Consider the following 15,640-nt stretch of genomic DNA (forward strand, 5'->3'; position numbering starts at 1 on the left):
ACATGATGAACAGGACACCTGCCCTAAGAGAGGCATGACAAACTGGGGATGACTAGTGTGTAGATAGCAGGACCCAAGGGAAGACTCATGCTCTTTTGATAAACCATGTGGAAATCTGACATTAAGACTCCCTAGGGACTAATTCTCTGGGCATGGTAAAGATAGCTTACAAAGGTAACCCCACCCCCCTCCCCCCACAACAAACACAAGAAGCACCTACCTGTCCCAGTCCCTCCGGAAACAGAGTACTCAGTGCTGGTTCCCATAACCGTAGACAAGGTCGGAATAAACAAACAACTGGAAACAAGAAAATGCCTCAGATCATGGATGTGCAAGCCAACCTCTGGCCATGACATCTCCCCTCTGTCCTCTGCAGGGGCCCCAGAGACAGAAAGTGCCTGATGCTGACCCCATGGCCTTACAAGGATTCCCACTGGAAGCTGCAGGGGAGTGTGGGCACAGCCAGGGGAGGAGGGTGGGGGTCCTGGCCCTGCCCAGATCAGGGTGCTACCCCTGAGAAGTTAATCAGTGGACAGGGTATCCATGACCCAGACATTTTCTACCGCTGAGAGCTGATGGGAACTACAATTTTATAATCAATATCATTCATTTGAGGCACTGGAAAGTTCATAAAGTGTATTTCAAATATGTGAAAGCCTGTCATACCCATAGCCTTCCACAGACATGTCAAATTCCACAAATGATGGAGCCAGGGCTGCCTTCTGCGGCTGCAGGTTGCGTGGGGAGGTCATGGAGATGAGACTCAGTGCTGTCTGCAGGGCAGTGGTGGAGCTCGGGGTCTCCCCAGAAGGTCTGAGGGCCTGTGTGACTGCAGGGCAGGGGGAAGCATCAGGGGTGGCTCCCACAGTACCTTCAGCGGCCACTGCTGCCATTGCCTGTGACCCTAAAGCAGCAAAAGGAGACACATGCCCTAATAACATTTCCACTCCTTTCCCACAGTAGACAAAAGCCCTGACACCTCTGCCATGGCACCCAAGGGGGCCACTACTGAGTCACCTAGCATTTCCTAACCATTTTCAGGGTGTTCTCCTGAGCAAAACTGGGCCCCCTGTTGATTTTGTTCACACTGAACCATGATAACAATCTATTCCTTCTAGAAATTTCTCCCCTCTTCAATACCACTACATCCCCCACCCTCCCAACACATCCTTTTCTGATGCTGTTATTGGCTTACCCCATCGGCAATCACTGACTGGGGCTTTACTCACATCCAGTTGCTCTCATAACAGCTAATGTCTTTGAAAGCTCACATCCCCAACCTCTGGCCACCACACCAAGCCTTGCTTTTCAATCAGGCTCTGGATCTTGATGTCCTGATGTGATCCTATAGTTAGCATGTCTTGGCTTTCTTTTCTCCAAGCTGGTTCTCCCAGGTACCAAGCCTGCTACTCAGATGTTCACCCTATGCTTTGCCCTCCTGTTCTCCTCACCCTGAGCTGTGCAAAAGTCATCACTGGGCATCCCTGCTCAGAAGCAGCGGCGGGCACTCTGGCTATGTCATGGCCCTATCACTGTTACTGGGATCTAAGCCCAAAGGGGTTGAGCACATGCCACCATCACCTCTCTCATATGGGGGTGGGGTGGTCCCTCTCCTGCCCGATCTGGTCTTTCTCTTGCGAACACAGATCCCTGTGCTATTCATCATTTGCTCCAGTAGTCAGGAGGCAAAACCATTTTTAAAGTCTGTTTGCTTCCCAGCTGTTGTAAATGTTTGCTTCCCAGACAAGACATGCATATTCTCTTTCAACCCCAGATAACCTGCCCCTGTTCTCTCCTCTGTCCTCACCTGAGCATCCAGAGTCCTTTCTAGGCACACGAGATGAATTGAGTATTTTCATTGCAGCTGATGGAGCGGGGGGAATTCCAAGGCCTAGAAATTGTCTGAATATTACAACACACAAGAGAACCAAATGAGGACACCATACAGGTGAAGTTTTCCCCAGCTTCATCAGATATCTCTAGATCCTAGAGCTTAGCACTCCTGAACCCCACTCTCTGCATTGTTCCTCATGTGCCTCAGATCTACAGTCAGCTTTCAAGAATTTTCTTTAATGTTTGCCCATGTCTGGACCTTTGCTTGGTTTCTCTATATTCCGCATACAAATGACACCATGCAGAATTTATCTTGCTTTGGCTTATTTCACTGTGCATAATCCCTTCCAGCTCCATCCATGTCGCCACAAATGACATGAGTTTATCTTTTCTGATCACTGAATAGTTTTCCATTGTGTATGGCATATATACCACATCTTCTTGATTCGCTCGTCTGTTCTGGAGCATTTAGGTTGTTTCCATACCTTGGCTATTGTAAATAGTGCTGCAATAAACACAGGAGTGCAGGTTTTCCTTTCAAATATTGTTTTTGTATCCTTTCGGTAGATTCCTAGGAGTGGAATTTCTAGGCCTTACAGCAGAGCCGTCTTTAGTCTTTTGAGGAAACTCCACGCTGCTTTCCATAGGACCTTCCCATCTTCTGTGTCTGCTTTGCCCTCTGCATCTTTCCTCCCTGCTCCATTCTTAAAGAAACCTGTGGCTTCACAGCAGAGGCTACCACAGGATTCAGTGGACACTACTTCTGTCTCCCTCATTATCAGGAGTCTGGCTGCAGCTGCTTACACCACTAATCTCCCTACAGTCCAGACTCTCAGGCACTGTCAGGCCCTTACGGCCTGGGCAGACCATCCACATGCATAGATCCCACCTCTCCTGTTCTACTGAACATCTATCTGCTCAGCCCACAGGGCCCAACTGGTCCCATTTACTGGAAGCCTCTCCACTTTACGCCCTTTGTGGTCCTCCCAGTTCCAGACAGCTTGCATTCCTGGAGCACCCCCACACCCCCACAGTGCTATTCTGTATGGTCTGTAAGACCTCTTGGTTATATAGTCCCCTCTCCTTGACACAGTCAGCTCATTGGGTGGGGCTATTTCTGCCCTATGAGCCCACATACTGTCCACACAGACCCCAGGCTCCTGGTCTCACCGCCTCTGTGCTGGGGAGGGCTCTGTTCTCCAGAGTTTGGAGGGACCTAGAGACACTGTCCCTGCATACTCCTGCCACCCACTTGCATGCCCTGCCCTGGCATGAGCACAGCTGCAGGGGCTCAGTACACAGTACCTTAACACATCTGGTTCGATGGCCTGCGAAGCCAGCTTTTCAAAAATCCTGATGAGGCCCAAGTGTAAGGGGCTGCTGCTGCTGGTCAGGGCCTTGTGGCAGGAAGTCATGAGGGTCCTAAGCATCCCCGCCTCACACATCACCTGGCGGTTCTTTTCTGATTTCACCAGCGACTGGATGTGACTTGTCAGGGAGCACTGGATCTCCTCGGAAAGCTAAGAGGTAATCAAAAGCAGGCAGTAAGTACTGAGGTCAGAATAGTTTGTGGGTGATTGTAATAGCTCCCAATTGGGCTTTGAATTCATGGTGAAGCAAAAAGGCTGTGCCCATCGCAGTCTGAACCATGCACTCCAGTCTGTCTTGGGTACCCTGCTCACATACAAGTCCCAGAGGCCAGGTTTCAGGGCTTCGGGAAGATGGAGCTGCTGGGATCAGCTGCAGGAGAGGCAGATGACTGTCAACAAACTGCAAGCTGGTGGGCAACAGGCTGTATCTGCCTGGTAACTGGTGTTCAACCCATGCAATGTTGAAGCAATTTCTGGATTCATTGCTAACATTTCAAAGTCTGGCTATTTTACATTAAAGCCCGGGCATGTGATCTGTCAAAAGATGGAAAGATCCCATCAGGCAGGTTTGCAGTAGTGCGCCTGTGGATAAGTAGTTGGCGCTGGGCAGGAAAGTGCCTTCTAGCGGGCCCCACCCCATCCCAGCTGGCTGTGCTCACTTAACACTGCTGTGTTCTACATCCAGGCTTAGAAGATTCACTGCAATGTAAGCCAGCAGGAAGCACCCCACACAGGCCCTGGTTGAGGCAGGTGCAGCCCTCATCTCCCGGCAGCCAACCACACTCAGTGTACAGGTCAGTTAGCATCACGGTTCCTGCAGGAAGCTGCACTGGAGCCTGCCAGCCCCCCGGTATCCTAAATACGTTCTCCATATAGACAGCTGCCTCTTACCTAACCCTCATAGATTTCAAATCACTTTATTATCTTTATGTCCTTGAAGGACATAGAAGAGAGTGCATAGAGTTGACTCAGCAAATATTTGAGCCAAATATAATGCATTGACTTTACAATCTTCCTTTTCGTCCATAAAAAGACAACCCCTGAGAGTCCCAGCTCTCTGAGGAAACCAGTATCTTCAGCTTTTCGAAGTTCGTGTTACACCGCTTCACTGTTATGAAAGACCTGTATCAGTGCCTGTTTTCATTAGCCAAGTGAAACCTTAAGAGGTTTTTCACTTTTATGACAAAAGTTGAAATGCAAAGGTAACATCGTTTGTTTGGCAGCAGCTGTTATATAGAGGCAGCACCCCCAACAGTGAGAGCGCCCCCCACCCCAAACTCCTTCCTGGGAATCACTTTACACAGGCTGTGTATTTAACAGATCATTCCTGCTTTTATTATACATGACTGTTATTTAAGGTTTGATGCATTATTTGGTATGATTTGGTAGGTTATTTGGGGTGTCTGGGAATGCTTTAAAGGTGGCCACATAAACTGATGACAGTTGCTTGTTTGCTTTATGCTATTTTGGCTTACAAAAGATTTCATAGGACACTCTACTTTCAGACATCCGGGGAAACCTATTTATAAATGGTTTAGGGGAGGGAGTTTCCTTCAGAAAAACTCTTAGGGCTGTCCACATTCTCTTTTGTTGTTATATAAGACATTGTCTTAAGTGGGAGGGATACCAATTAGATCTTAATGGAATCTTCTATTATGAATGCTGTGGGGCCCCACCCAGGCCTTCTTCCTTCAAGTGAATCTACTCATCATAGAAGTGTACTTCGCAGGAGGACAGCCCTCTTCCTTAACATGAGCTAACTCACCCAGGGACTGTATAACCCCCATATTCATGCATGTAGACATAAATATGTCCATACACATTCTCACAGACATACACACACTTGCAGACACATAAAAGCACATACATGCCAATATTTTGTGATACATATGCACAGGTATACATGTGCATGCACATACACATACATGTGCAAGCATACACTCACACACAAACCCCTTACTACTGTCAACGAGACTGCACTCCTCCTCAGCTCTCTGGTGCAATTCATGTTCCAGATTCCCCCACAGACTCAAGTTAAAGTTAGACTACAGTTGACAGCATATCATCACTCAACTCCTTCCCAAAACCATCCTGCTTCACTCACTCCCTCTGAGTCCCTCCTTCTGTGAATCCCAACCACATGCACCTTTATCTTGGGCTCTCCTTTCAGGGAACACAACCCGACCCCTACCATGCTTCTCACTCTGCTGTTCCTTCCTGCATCTGAGAGAGCCTCACCTCCACCTTCCCTCTTTTCCACTCTTGTCAAAGCAGTAAAGGAGCTTCTACACTCTGGCCTTGAGTTTTCCTGCTCCTAGAACTTGGGAGATTGCATTCTTTTAATTTGGGGTAAGAGTTGGGGAGACTAAACAAGATGCAAAAATAACATCACAATGTATTATTAATAAGAATTAAAAAGAATATCTACCATCTCAAGTTTTTATTACTAGCACTTCACTTATTACTTTTGGGATTTTTGATTTTCTTTTTTTTTTTTTTTCTAACCAGGGAAAGAATACTTAAAATCTAAATATGCAAAAAAACAAAAAAGAAAGAAAAAAGTTTCAAAAGGGAGAAATGCTGATCTTGTCTAATGATGCCACAAGTTTACTCCAAAATTGCTCAATACCCCATAATGGAGGAGAGAAAATTGATCGTCCTCATTATCACTGTAGCTCTGTCAATACCAATATTGCCTTGTTTTGAATAAAATGTGCTGTTTTTTTCAATGTTGGTTCCAGTAAAATGGGGTTTTAGTGAAAATATGAGCAGTAGCAGGAAACCAGTCTGGTTTCTCCCCCTACAAATGGATTGATTTTCCTAACGCATATTACTTCCAACGCAGGAAAGGGGGTGGTGGTTCAATTAGGACTCAGTGGTAAGCGTGCAGGGTCACCAGGCTGGCTGGCAGGCTGGACCTGTAAGGCAAATTATCACAAAGCAATTTACAGGGCAGCCTGAAGGAGTTTTCTGCTTTCTCCGCTTAACAGTCAAGTCTTCAAGTCCATCCTTGTCCACTGTGAATCTTTATTCCGCTTTATCTCTCTATCCCCCACTTTCTTTCCTGGACCAGATTAAGATGGTCCCAGACCCCCATGATGGCCATGATGGTTGGGTCTCACCATTGGAGGGGTGGGCCCCTCCAAGGAAGCATGGGATATGGGTACATGAATCCACATGTGTGTCTGCACTTTAACCACAATGTCCTGACATAGACATAAAAAAGCAATCAGATCACTGGTGTTTGCTTCCCCCATACACCAAGAGAGAATTAGGGTTTTTATTGAGCTACTCAAATTGGGATTAGTAATTTATTCCCTTTTTGTTGAAATGGGTTCCTTATTGATAACTTTGGAAGAGAGATGATACAATTGAAGTGAACTCAGCTCTTAAGATCAAAGACTACAAGTGAGATGTCATGAATAAATAGGTTCCACAGATGTGTTTTGTCTGAGAAGTCTCTGTGGTTTTTACCTTTGTTTACTTAGAATAGAATTAGTTTTTTTATTTGGGCATAAATTTCCTATTTTGCAACCATCCCCACCAACCTGATACTCATTTGTGGTACCCATATCACCTTCACGTGGAAGTTTGTGATCTTGATTTAGAGGTAGGAGGGTCCAAAGCCCATCAAATCATTAAAATCCATGTCTAAATACACGGCTTCCTTGATGCACTTGCATAGACGTGCAACTAATGCCCAGATGCACGTGGATGCCTGCTCCAAATCTGTGCCTGGGTCTTCCTCGGCAAGCCCAGGAAGGGAGGCACTGACCTTCCCTGAGTGTCTCTATTGCTTTGGCCAAATTGCTGACATTAATCTTTCATTAGAGATCTTTAAAACAGGTTTGTTATTGTTGTCAACAGATTTCCATCTACAATTGTCTGTAGACGTTTCCTTGAACAAGACTGTAGTGTACACAGTCTTGCAGAGATAAGGCATCGATTCATAAGAAAATTGTGCCTCATGTCCTTGTATATAGTTTCTGCACTTTCAAACAGACACTCACCTTCCTTCATCTTCTATGCACAGGATATGTAAACATTACCCAGAAGTAGAGAGTGTCAATTCATGCTGATTTGGCACTAAACTAATGGGCAAACTTGGGCTAATTAGTTACTTTCTCTAAGGCACAGTTTCTTTAGCTTTAAAGTGAGAAGAATGAAAACACCTACCATGCTGGTATATTGTTTCTGGGAATCATTATAAACAGCTTCTCAAAAAGCACTTTTTCTTTGGGGATGCAAGTACTTTCTGGATATTATCCTCTCTTAGTTATAGTCTTTTTTCTCGTCTAATATTATTAAGATTCCTTCTAACTGAGCTGTCAATGTGCATGGTTACCACGCACTGCAGCCGCTCATGCAGGAGCAGGCACGCACGCCTACCTTGTGATCAGCCCCCTCACCAGTGCCAGGTTCCAACTTCACTGTGTGCTCACTGTCTGTAGGCACTCTTCTCAGTGCTTTCATATACTAGCTCATTTAAACGTCAGTTAATCTCCAGGAGATCCATGCTATTATTATTCCAGTTGACAAACAAGGGAACTAAGAACCAGAGCTACTATGATTTGCTGAGGTTGTATGGTGAACTGAAGGATAAGATTCAAGCCAGGAGGTCCCCTCCAGAGGCTACATCATTCTGTGATCACTCCCTTTCAGCCCCCCGGGTGCTAAGATTCACAGAACCTCAGCTGATTGCAGGTTTCCCGGCCAGCCTCTACTCTACAGGTTCTGTAAGCAGCAGCACCGCCAGTCTCTCTGTAGGTCAAGGAAGTTGAATCAGCCCAGAGCTGAGTCCAGCAAAACTAATTAAAACTGTTAAACTGTGAATTGGCCACTGAATACCCATTGCATCCTGTCTTGCGTTAATTCTTCAAAACATAGAAAAAAGGAAGTGACAGCTCTGCCTCAAATAGGAATTTAGTAACTGGCACACGGCACTTGCCACAAACCTCACCTAAAGTGGTTTAGTCATTTTTGCCACGTCGAGAGGTTGAGTGTCTCAGGTATATGCGACCTTGCCAATGACCTCACCCCCAAGCCATGAGGGGGTCAGGATCATAGAGGTCATCAAGTCTAACTCTGTTCCAGATGCTGGATTCTCTCTATCATGAACCTAACACCTTGCTTGAAACCCCAGAGCAGAGAAGCTCACTTACCTCCACAGTTTTGTCAAGTTTGTCCTTATAATGATCCCAAACCTTTCACTATTTAACTAGCTAGTCTTTACCATCCAGTATTTTACCACCAGCAAGCATTTGCCTGGATCTCTTTTTCCCAGTCCTCTCTCTCTAGGACACACACCCTGAGCTGTTAACCATTCCTCCTTTGACTAAGCAAGTTATTCAGGTCCCTCACCATTCTAATTTTTCACCTCCGTTAAAACACAAGTGTAGTATTTTATGGGCCTCCCTGGTGGCGCAGCGGTTGAGCGCTGGGTTGCGAAGCTGCCCGCAGCCTCTGCAGCGCCGGTTCGATTCCCGGCTGCTCCCCGGCCACTGGAGGAGGGTCCCACATGGCGCGCAGACCTCTCCTGCCGCCCGCTGCTCCCCTCAGCAGTGTCCTTCGGTCCTTCTGCCTGCTCTGCTCTCCGCTCTGGCTCTGGTGAATTCTCTCACCCTCCCGCGCTTCTGACTGTACCCAGTGCTTGTATAAATAAATAAATAAATCTTAAAAAAAAAAAAAAGTACTTTAAAAAAAAAAAAAACAAGTGTAGTATTTTAATGGGACAGGGCATCATCATCTCCTTGTAGCTGGCACTATATCTTTATATTATAGATAAATTTATATTATTGTATATTAATTATGTTATCTATTAATTATTATTATTATCTATTAATTATATTATTATCTATTAATTTTAATAGATAAAGCAGGATTCACCATAGCAGTACAGCAGTGTCCCATGCACTTGGGAGTATTACAGACCTTGCACTAAACAACCTAGAGCTCTTACACATGTTTCTCTTTCCTTTCCCCCTCAGTGTTTCCATGCATTTGAACATTAGTGCAGACATGATTATCTCTGCTGAATTTTGACTCAATGAATTCATTGCTCAAGCTGGTAAGGACCCCGCACATCTGCACTCTGTCATCCAATGGGTAACTCCTCTGCCAACTTTACGCCACCTATCATCTGAGCTTCACCCGGTCATTCATCAAATACAGAAAAGGCAGAAAAGAGGACCTTTTGACTCATAAGTATTATTAACATATAATCAATATCAATTCTCTCTTATTAACTTATCAGTAATATAATAGCAGTTGGAAATATGCCTAAAATGTGTTATATTCCATTTAATATTTCCAAAATTTTATATGCCATGACCCAGAGTACTAGGAATACAGATTGCTAATGCCGGAATAAAAAGTGGGGGACCTGATGGAGTCTACCTGGCTATACATGCCAGATACTACTAAGTACTTTATAACATTATTCTCTCTTACTGTTCTCAATAGGAAAATATTATTATGAGGACACTGGATCTTGAAGAGGTTCATTCAATTTCCTATGGTCATAAAACTAATGAGTGGGAAAATGGCACCTCCATCCAGTTCTACTCCAAAGCCTATGGTTTTAGCACCACATCATGTAATCATAAGGGATGGAACTTAGTATCTCATGAGGGTTATAAACTAATGACCTATAGAAGTGTTTCAAATGGGGGTATAGCTTAGTTTTGCTAGTTTTATTTCACCCTAATTAAATGTACTTTTAGGTATGACAATTACCCTTCCCTTTAGTGGCAGTCCTCACCACTCCCTATTGTTCAATGCTGGTTTGCTGATGTGTATGTCTTTTACACTCTGGCCCCCAAGAAATTGAGTCTGCTATCCCTGTGAACTAGGTAGGCCATATCTAAGTAGCTGAAATTGAGGTACAGAAAAAGGAAGTGGTCTGCATAAGACATAAATCATAGTGAAAAGGTTGAAAAGGAAAGGCCAACCAAAATTAAGCTGGAGCTCATCCCATCCACCTTTAATGTCTCTGACATACATTGTAGCCTGCGTTTGATCCTCTTCCTGTCTATGCAAGAGTGTCTGTTTGCTCTATTTAAGAGGCTGCTATAACAAGTCACATGAATTTTGACTAGAATCTGAGATTTTTCTGCTCAGGAATACAGAAATATTTTAGAGATGAGATGCAGTATGAAAAAGCATAAGAAACAGAATTCAACAATATGCGTGGAATTTCTGAAGTGTCATAATTTAACAAAGCAAGACTTCTAATTTACCAATTTCCTTGTTGGAGGAAATGGCTTTCTTTTCAAATGGCCTGTCCTTACACAATGCTATCCAGATCTATTAATGCTGTCAATATTGTCATTTGAAACTCATATGATTAGTTCAATGTATTTGAAATGCAGGCTAATTCCAGAAAATGGTACCCTTTCCCAAATCAAGGTACAATTCAGCTGACAGACAAATATAACCCCACACCTGATCTTCTTCCTATCCCATCAGACAATGCAGGTGGTTTCTAAGGCAGTAGAATCTGGAACATACCCAACATTGACCAACCTACACAACAATAGTCTTTCTAAAGCCCAAGTCTGATCACATCATTGCTTTCCAATAATATCCTATGGATACCACCTCTTTACAGGAAAGGCAACTTGGCACAGAGGCAGGAGGCCCAGGAACATTTTACCAGGGACAAATGCCACCTAGCAACAGTGTTGAATCTGTCACTTAATTTTTACACAAATATAAGACCTCATCTGAAAAACGAAAATATTAATAGCTGCCTTTCAGGGTTCTTATTAAGATTAAATGATACAATGCCTGTATAGCTTATGACAACACTACTGAACATGTGCTTCCCAAGCTGCAGTGCTAAGCACTAATGCATTGATTAATATAATCATCACAATAATGCCACATGAAGATCATAGTGTCCCATTCTACAGCAAAGAAAGTTAGGGACCAAAGGAGTTAAATAACTTCTCATGGCTCTGTGATTGTTAATGTCAGAGCTGAGCTCTGACCAAAATCTGCTGTCATCGGTGCCTGAACTCTGCCCTCACATAAAGGGTATCTATTCACACAGTAGGGATGTTCATGATGACAACAATGGGGATGATGATGACAATGACAATGGATGCTGACCCAACAAAGTTCAACTCTCTTAACTGGTATTCAAGGCCTTGCATGATGTGATTTCGACAGGCCTTTCCGCTCACTGCCTTTCTACCCCCATGGTCCAGTCTAGCCCAACTGATCTAGTCAGTATCTCCAAATGGGCACCTTCATTTATACTTCTCCGTGAGCCTGAGTTTGCCTCCTCCCCCTACCCAATCCTCTGCAAAGACGTATCTTTTCTTTAAAGCCTATCTCCAGCGTTCCCATCTCTGCAATCTTCCCTGCCCTCTGTCCCAATGTACACAAACCCTTGTCATAGTCATTGGAATGTTGTCTTGCCATCTCCCACACCCCTCTGCCTACCCACCCTCAAACTCAGAGTTCTTGTGAGATTTGTTCTCGAATCCCCAGTGACCACCGGTAGGTGTGAGTAATTATTTACAGAAGCAAATGTTTCAAGTCGGTTGATGCAGCACAGGCTGAGTTTCATCTCAGCTAAACTGGATCTGGCTTCCTGTTGTCTGAGTTAACACTTTACTAAGAACTGAGTAAAGGCCTCGGTCCTGAGGACACAGAATGGTGCCTGGGACCAGAAAGTCTGTCTGCTATTGGCCAAAGTTCTAGCCCAATGCCTCGTCTCTATGGCAAGACCCTCGTGGCTACTGAACATGCCAGAAAGGGGGAATGCCTTTCTTCCCAAATATTTCTTTTTGGTCAATTCAGCTCCATAAGAATGCAGCTGGACTCCATCTTAGTCTGGTGCTTTAGTCAGCAACATTCACAGTAAAATACCTGCAGTTCAGAGTTAATACTGGTGATGACACCAGAAGCAAAAAAAAAAAAAAAAAAAAAGCCAGCTAGGTTCTAAAAGCAGCGTGCAGTTCTAGCATTTTGGAGAGGGGAAAACAAACACATTTTGTGAACAGAACAAATAATGTGGCCACAATTAGAAATAAATCAGACAACCCATACATGCAGCTTTGTAAGTTGTCCCTTCTGAATGACATCTGCACCTTGGAAAGCCATCAATTTCTCCTGCATAAAATAAGAAGAGCGGCTGAGGAGTCTAAAGTGGGTAAGAGCATAGGGAATGCTAGGAAGCATCGGGCAAACCTAGAGATGAGTGGGAACTCACGTTTCATCTTCTTAGTAACACTGCCATCTACTGAAACTTGCTACTCCTTCCGCCTTAAAATCTGCAGTCTCTCAGACAGTTTGGGTTTAGCATTTTCTTGTATGGTCTCATTTCTTATTTGATTTACTATCCTGTTTGTTGTTATGAGGTTTCCCACCACCCTTCCAGAAATTAATTACTGTAATTATCCAACTTTTATAGCTGCTGATCTGGCATCTGCAGGAAATATTTGAAACTGCATGGCTACGATTCATTTGCATACTTGAGAGACAGTGAGGGAGAATTAGACTTTTCCTAAATTACTTGCTGTGACCTGAATAGAGAAAAAGTATCCTACCAAATGGTATTCTCATTTGCATACTTAATTTGTCCAATTGTCATCACAGGATGAATGAAAATTCTTCCCCATATGCTCATGTGACAATTTGTGGAGTTTATCTGAAGCTCAGGCTCATCCACGGAGTTTTCATGCATGTAGGAGACAGCAGTGTCTCTGTATCACTTCATCAGTCATCGTTGCCATGGAGTTTTACACAACACATCCATCAGACCCTGTCTGATTACTAGGATTACCCAAACTACTGGTCTGCTCATTCTTGTTGCAAGTAAATTACAGTGTATGAAATCAGTGAAGGAAGCCAGTGAGGCAATGAGGTGGTGATACCTGGAAAATTTACAATAACCAGATTCCATGACCTTGCATTCTTTAACAGCTGCAGAGATAAGAAACCCATTCATTAAATGCATGTTGGTCTTCAACCTGGGATGAGTTTCAGATCTTTTCTCACCAGTCCATGACCTTAGGAAGTTATACAACTTATATGAGCCTCATCCACCTGTAAAATGGGGAGAGTCTCATGTACTTTAAAGAGCTATTGTGATTATTGATGAAATAACGAATCTGGCACAGAGCTGACCTTTAGTTTCCAATATGCTCCAGGCAAGCTCTGTCTTGAATACCAAGGCAAAGAAAGTACAAAAGGACCCAGACTTAGGAAACTGATGGATTGGAAGATATTTGACGTAGGAGTCAAAACTTTTATCCATCAACTAACTAACTGGCTGCTTAGGCAATTATAGTGATTCATCTCTGACCTCTACCCCTTCACTAAATCAGATTTAATTAGGTCTTCCCCTACCTCCATTCCCATTATTCTTTCTCGGCACCTTATTTTTTCCCTTCATATCACTGGTCACAATTTGTAATTGTACATTCTTGTGTGTGCTTAGTTATTTAGTTAGCACCTTCTGGTCCCCACCAGAGAATCAGGCTCCGTGAGCAGCATCCATCTTGTTAGCCCTGCATGTCCCATGCAGAGCACCGAGCCAGAATCACAGCCAGCACCCTGTGGGGAGTGAAGGACTGTAGTCCCGCCAATACCCAGCACTGTACTTAGTAATGCTATACTTAGCACTAGCACCCAGTGTTGGCTCAAGAAGGTTAAATCATTTCAGTTGTTTTTTGTTTGGCTGCTCTTTTTTAGAAAGTCATTTTGCCAACAGAGGTGAACTATTTTGAAAGGCCTTAGAAGTGTAGGCAGAATCCAGTCAAGAGCCTTTGACATACTGACTCTCCCTTCCACTTCAAAAGAGTGTCTCTGTTAATGCAGGGTACTGAGAACAAAGACAGAAAGGGGGAAAGAAGCTCTAGCTAGAAAGAGTGAAAAAGACAAACACATGTGTTCATCAATGGGTACCTGGGGGTGATCTTCATGGTATAACTGAGGCAGCAATCTCACCATGATGCACAAGACTCCAGGGTGCATGATCACAGATTCACCTTCATCCATCCTGCAGAGAGAGGAAAGACAACCCATCAGACTTAAGCCTTCTAGTTTCCTCTCCTCTTCATGGAACTTCCTGAATCTTTCTAAGACAGGCCATGCTACACATCCTCAAACAACAACTCTGCATTTATATAACTTCCTGAATCTAGTTTTCCCCACCTGTACAGTGGTGTTAACAATAGCATACTTTCCTCATAGAGCCACAGGATAAAGCTTCTGGGACTAAGATGCACTGCTTGGCCCATACTGATGTTCAACAGAAGTCTGTTTCCTCATCCTCTCCCCTTCTCTCCAGACAGGTAGAAGATGGAGATGCTCTCATTTTATATTAAACACACACACACACACACACACACACACTTTTGAATCTCTTCAAGATGATGTAGGTACATCCTATCATGAGAAGCAACCAAAAATTCAAATGACATGAGCTGTTCTCTGTGGTCTCTGAAAAGTAAATGGCAGCAGAGAAGGAAAGGAAAATCAACCAAAACACCATCAACTGAAATGAGTTTCCTGAGGCTTCCCCTGCAGAATCCCCTAATAAGGGAGCCTGAAACTCAGACCATGCACCAGGTGTAGACAGAACACCTAGAGTTCTAAGAGAGCTCCTGTTCCTGGTCTAGCAGGAGAGGAGATTCCTGCAGGTCACAGAACATGGACGAGATCCTCTGGATTTCTTGGTTGGGTTTTTCCATTCTTTCTCACCCCAACCTACAGGCTACCTTGCAGCAGCAGCAGCCAGACCAGCATTTAAAACTAGCAACAAAAGAACCCTTCTCTCTGACCAGAGGAACTATAGTCCTAAGAATGAAGGTAAAATCCCCACTGATATTTTTCCTCTCCCTGCTTGGTCCCAGAGACAGATGCAGTTGTGGGAAGGGTAAAAAATGCTATAGCCCCTCCTGGCTAGGCAGAGGAGAAGGAAGGAGCTCTTGAGAGCCAGAAAGTGTTGGAAAGATGATAAAGAGGAGACTCAACAAAGAGAGATCATTAGGTTGTCTATCAAACTCTGCACTCCTTCTGAGCTGCACGTGTATGGATCTGACCATAAACCACATTCCAAAGACTTTGAAAACTGAACTCAGGAGTAGACAGGGTATAACAGAGCAAGAAGTCAAACCACCCTCCAAAGACACCTAAGGTCCAGGGATGCCCAGGTGTAGATTCCTAAACAATGGTGTTCTGACATCAGGGAGGGCTGAGTGGAGACCAGCATCAGAGGGACGGCCTCAAGTCTGCAGAAAGTCAGGCATAAATGCAGCCTGGTATGTGGAGCTCCTAATTCCAGCAAACCCTAGGCTAATCTAGAGTCCCGACATGTGGTGGTCTTGGTTGAGTTGGAAACTTGGTTTCTCAGTTACCATGAGAAAGGCAAAACTTTCAAGCTCATCACCTTTACAGCTTACCAAGATCCTTCACAGAGACTT

At 44.2% G+C, this 15,640-nt stretch overlaps 1 protein-coding gene across 1 annotated transcript in view; it reads right to left on the reverse strand.

Moving 5' to 3' along the window:
* WDFY4 (WDFY family member 4) overlaps positions 1-15,640 on the reverse strand; it is a 223,540-nt gene that overhangs the window by 157,091 nt on the left and 50,809 nt on the right. The window contains exons 14-18 of the mRNA XM_054690149.1: positions 14,121-14,214; positions 3,139-3,353; positions 1,808-1,902; positions 667-904; positions 221-297 (exon numbers count right to left, since the gene is read on the reverse strand). Of these exons, the coding sequence (XP_054546124.1) occupies positions 221-297; positions 667-904; positions 1,808-1,902; positions 3,139-3,353; positions 14,121-14,214 (719 nt within the window). The remainder of the gene's footprint in view (positions 1-220; positions 298-666; positions 905-1,807; positions 1,903-3,138; positions 3,354-14,120; positions 14,215-15,640) is intronic.

This window comes from Talpa occidentalis, unplaced genomic scaffold, assembly GCF_014898055.3.
Source record: "Talpa occidentalis isolate TD23 unplaced genomic scaffold, MPIMG_talOcc4v2.1 talOcc4.8, whole genome shotgun sequence".
In the NCBI taxonomy this organism is placed as follows: Eukaryota; Metazoa; Chordata; class Mammalia; order Eulipotyphla; family Talpidae; genus Talpa; species Talpa occidentalis.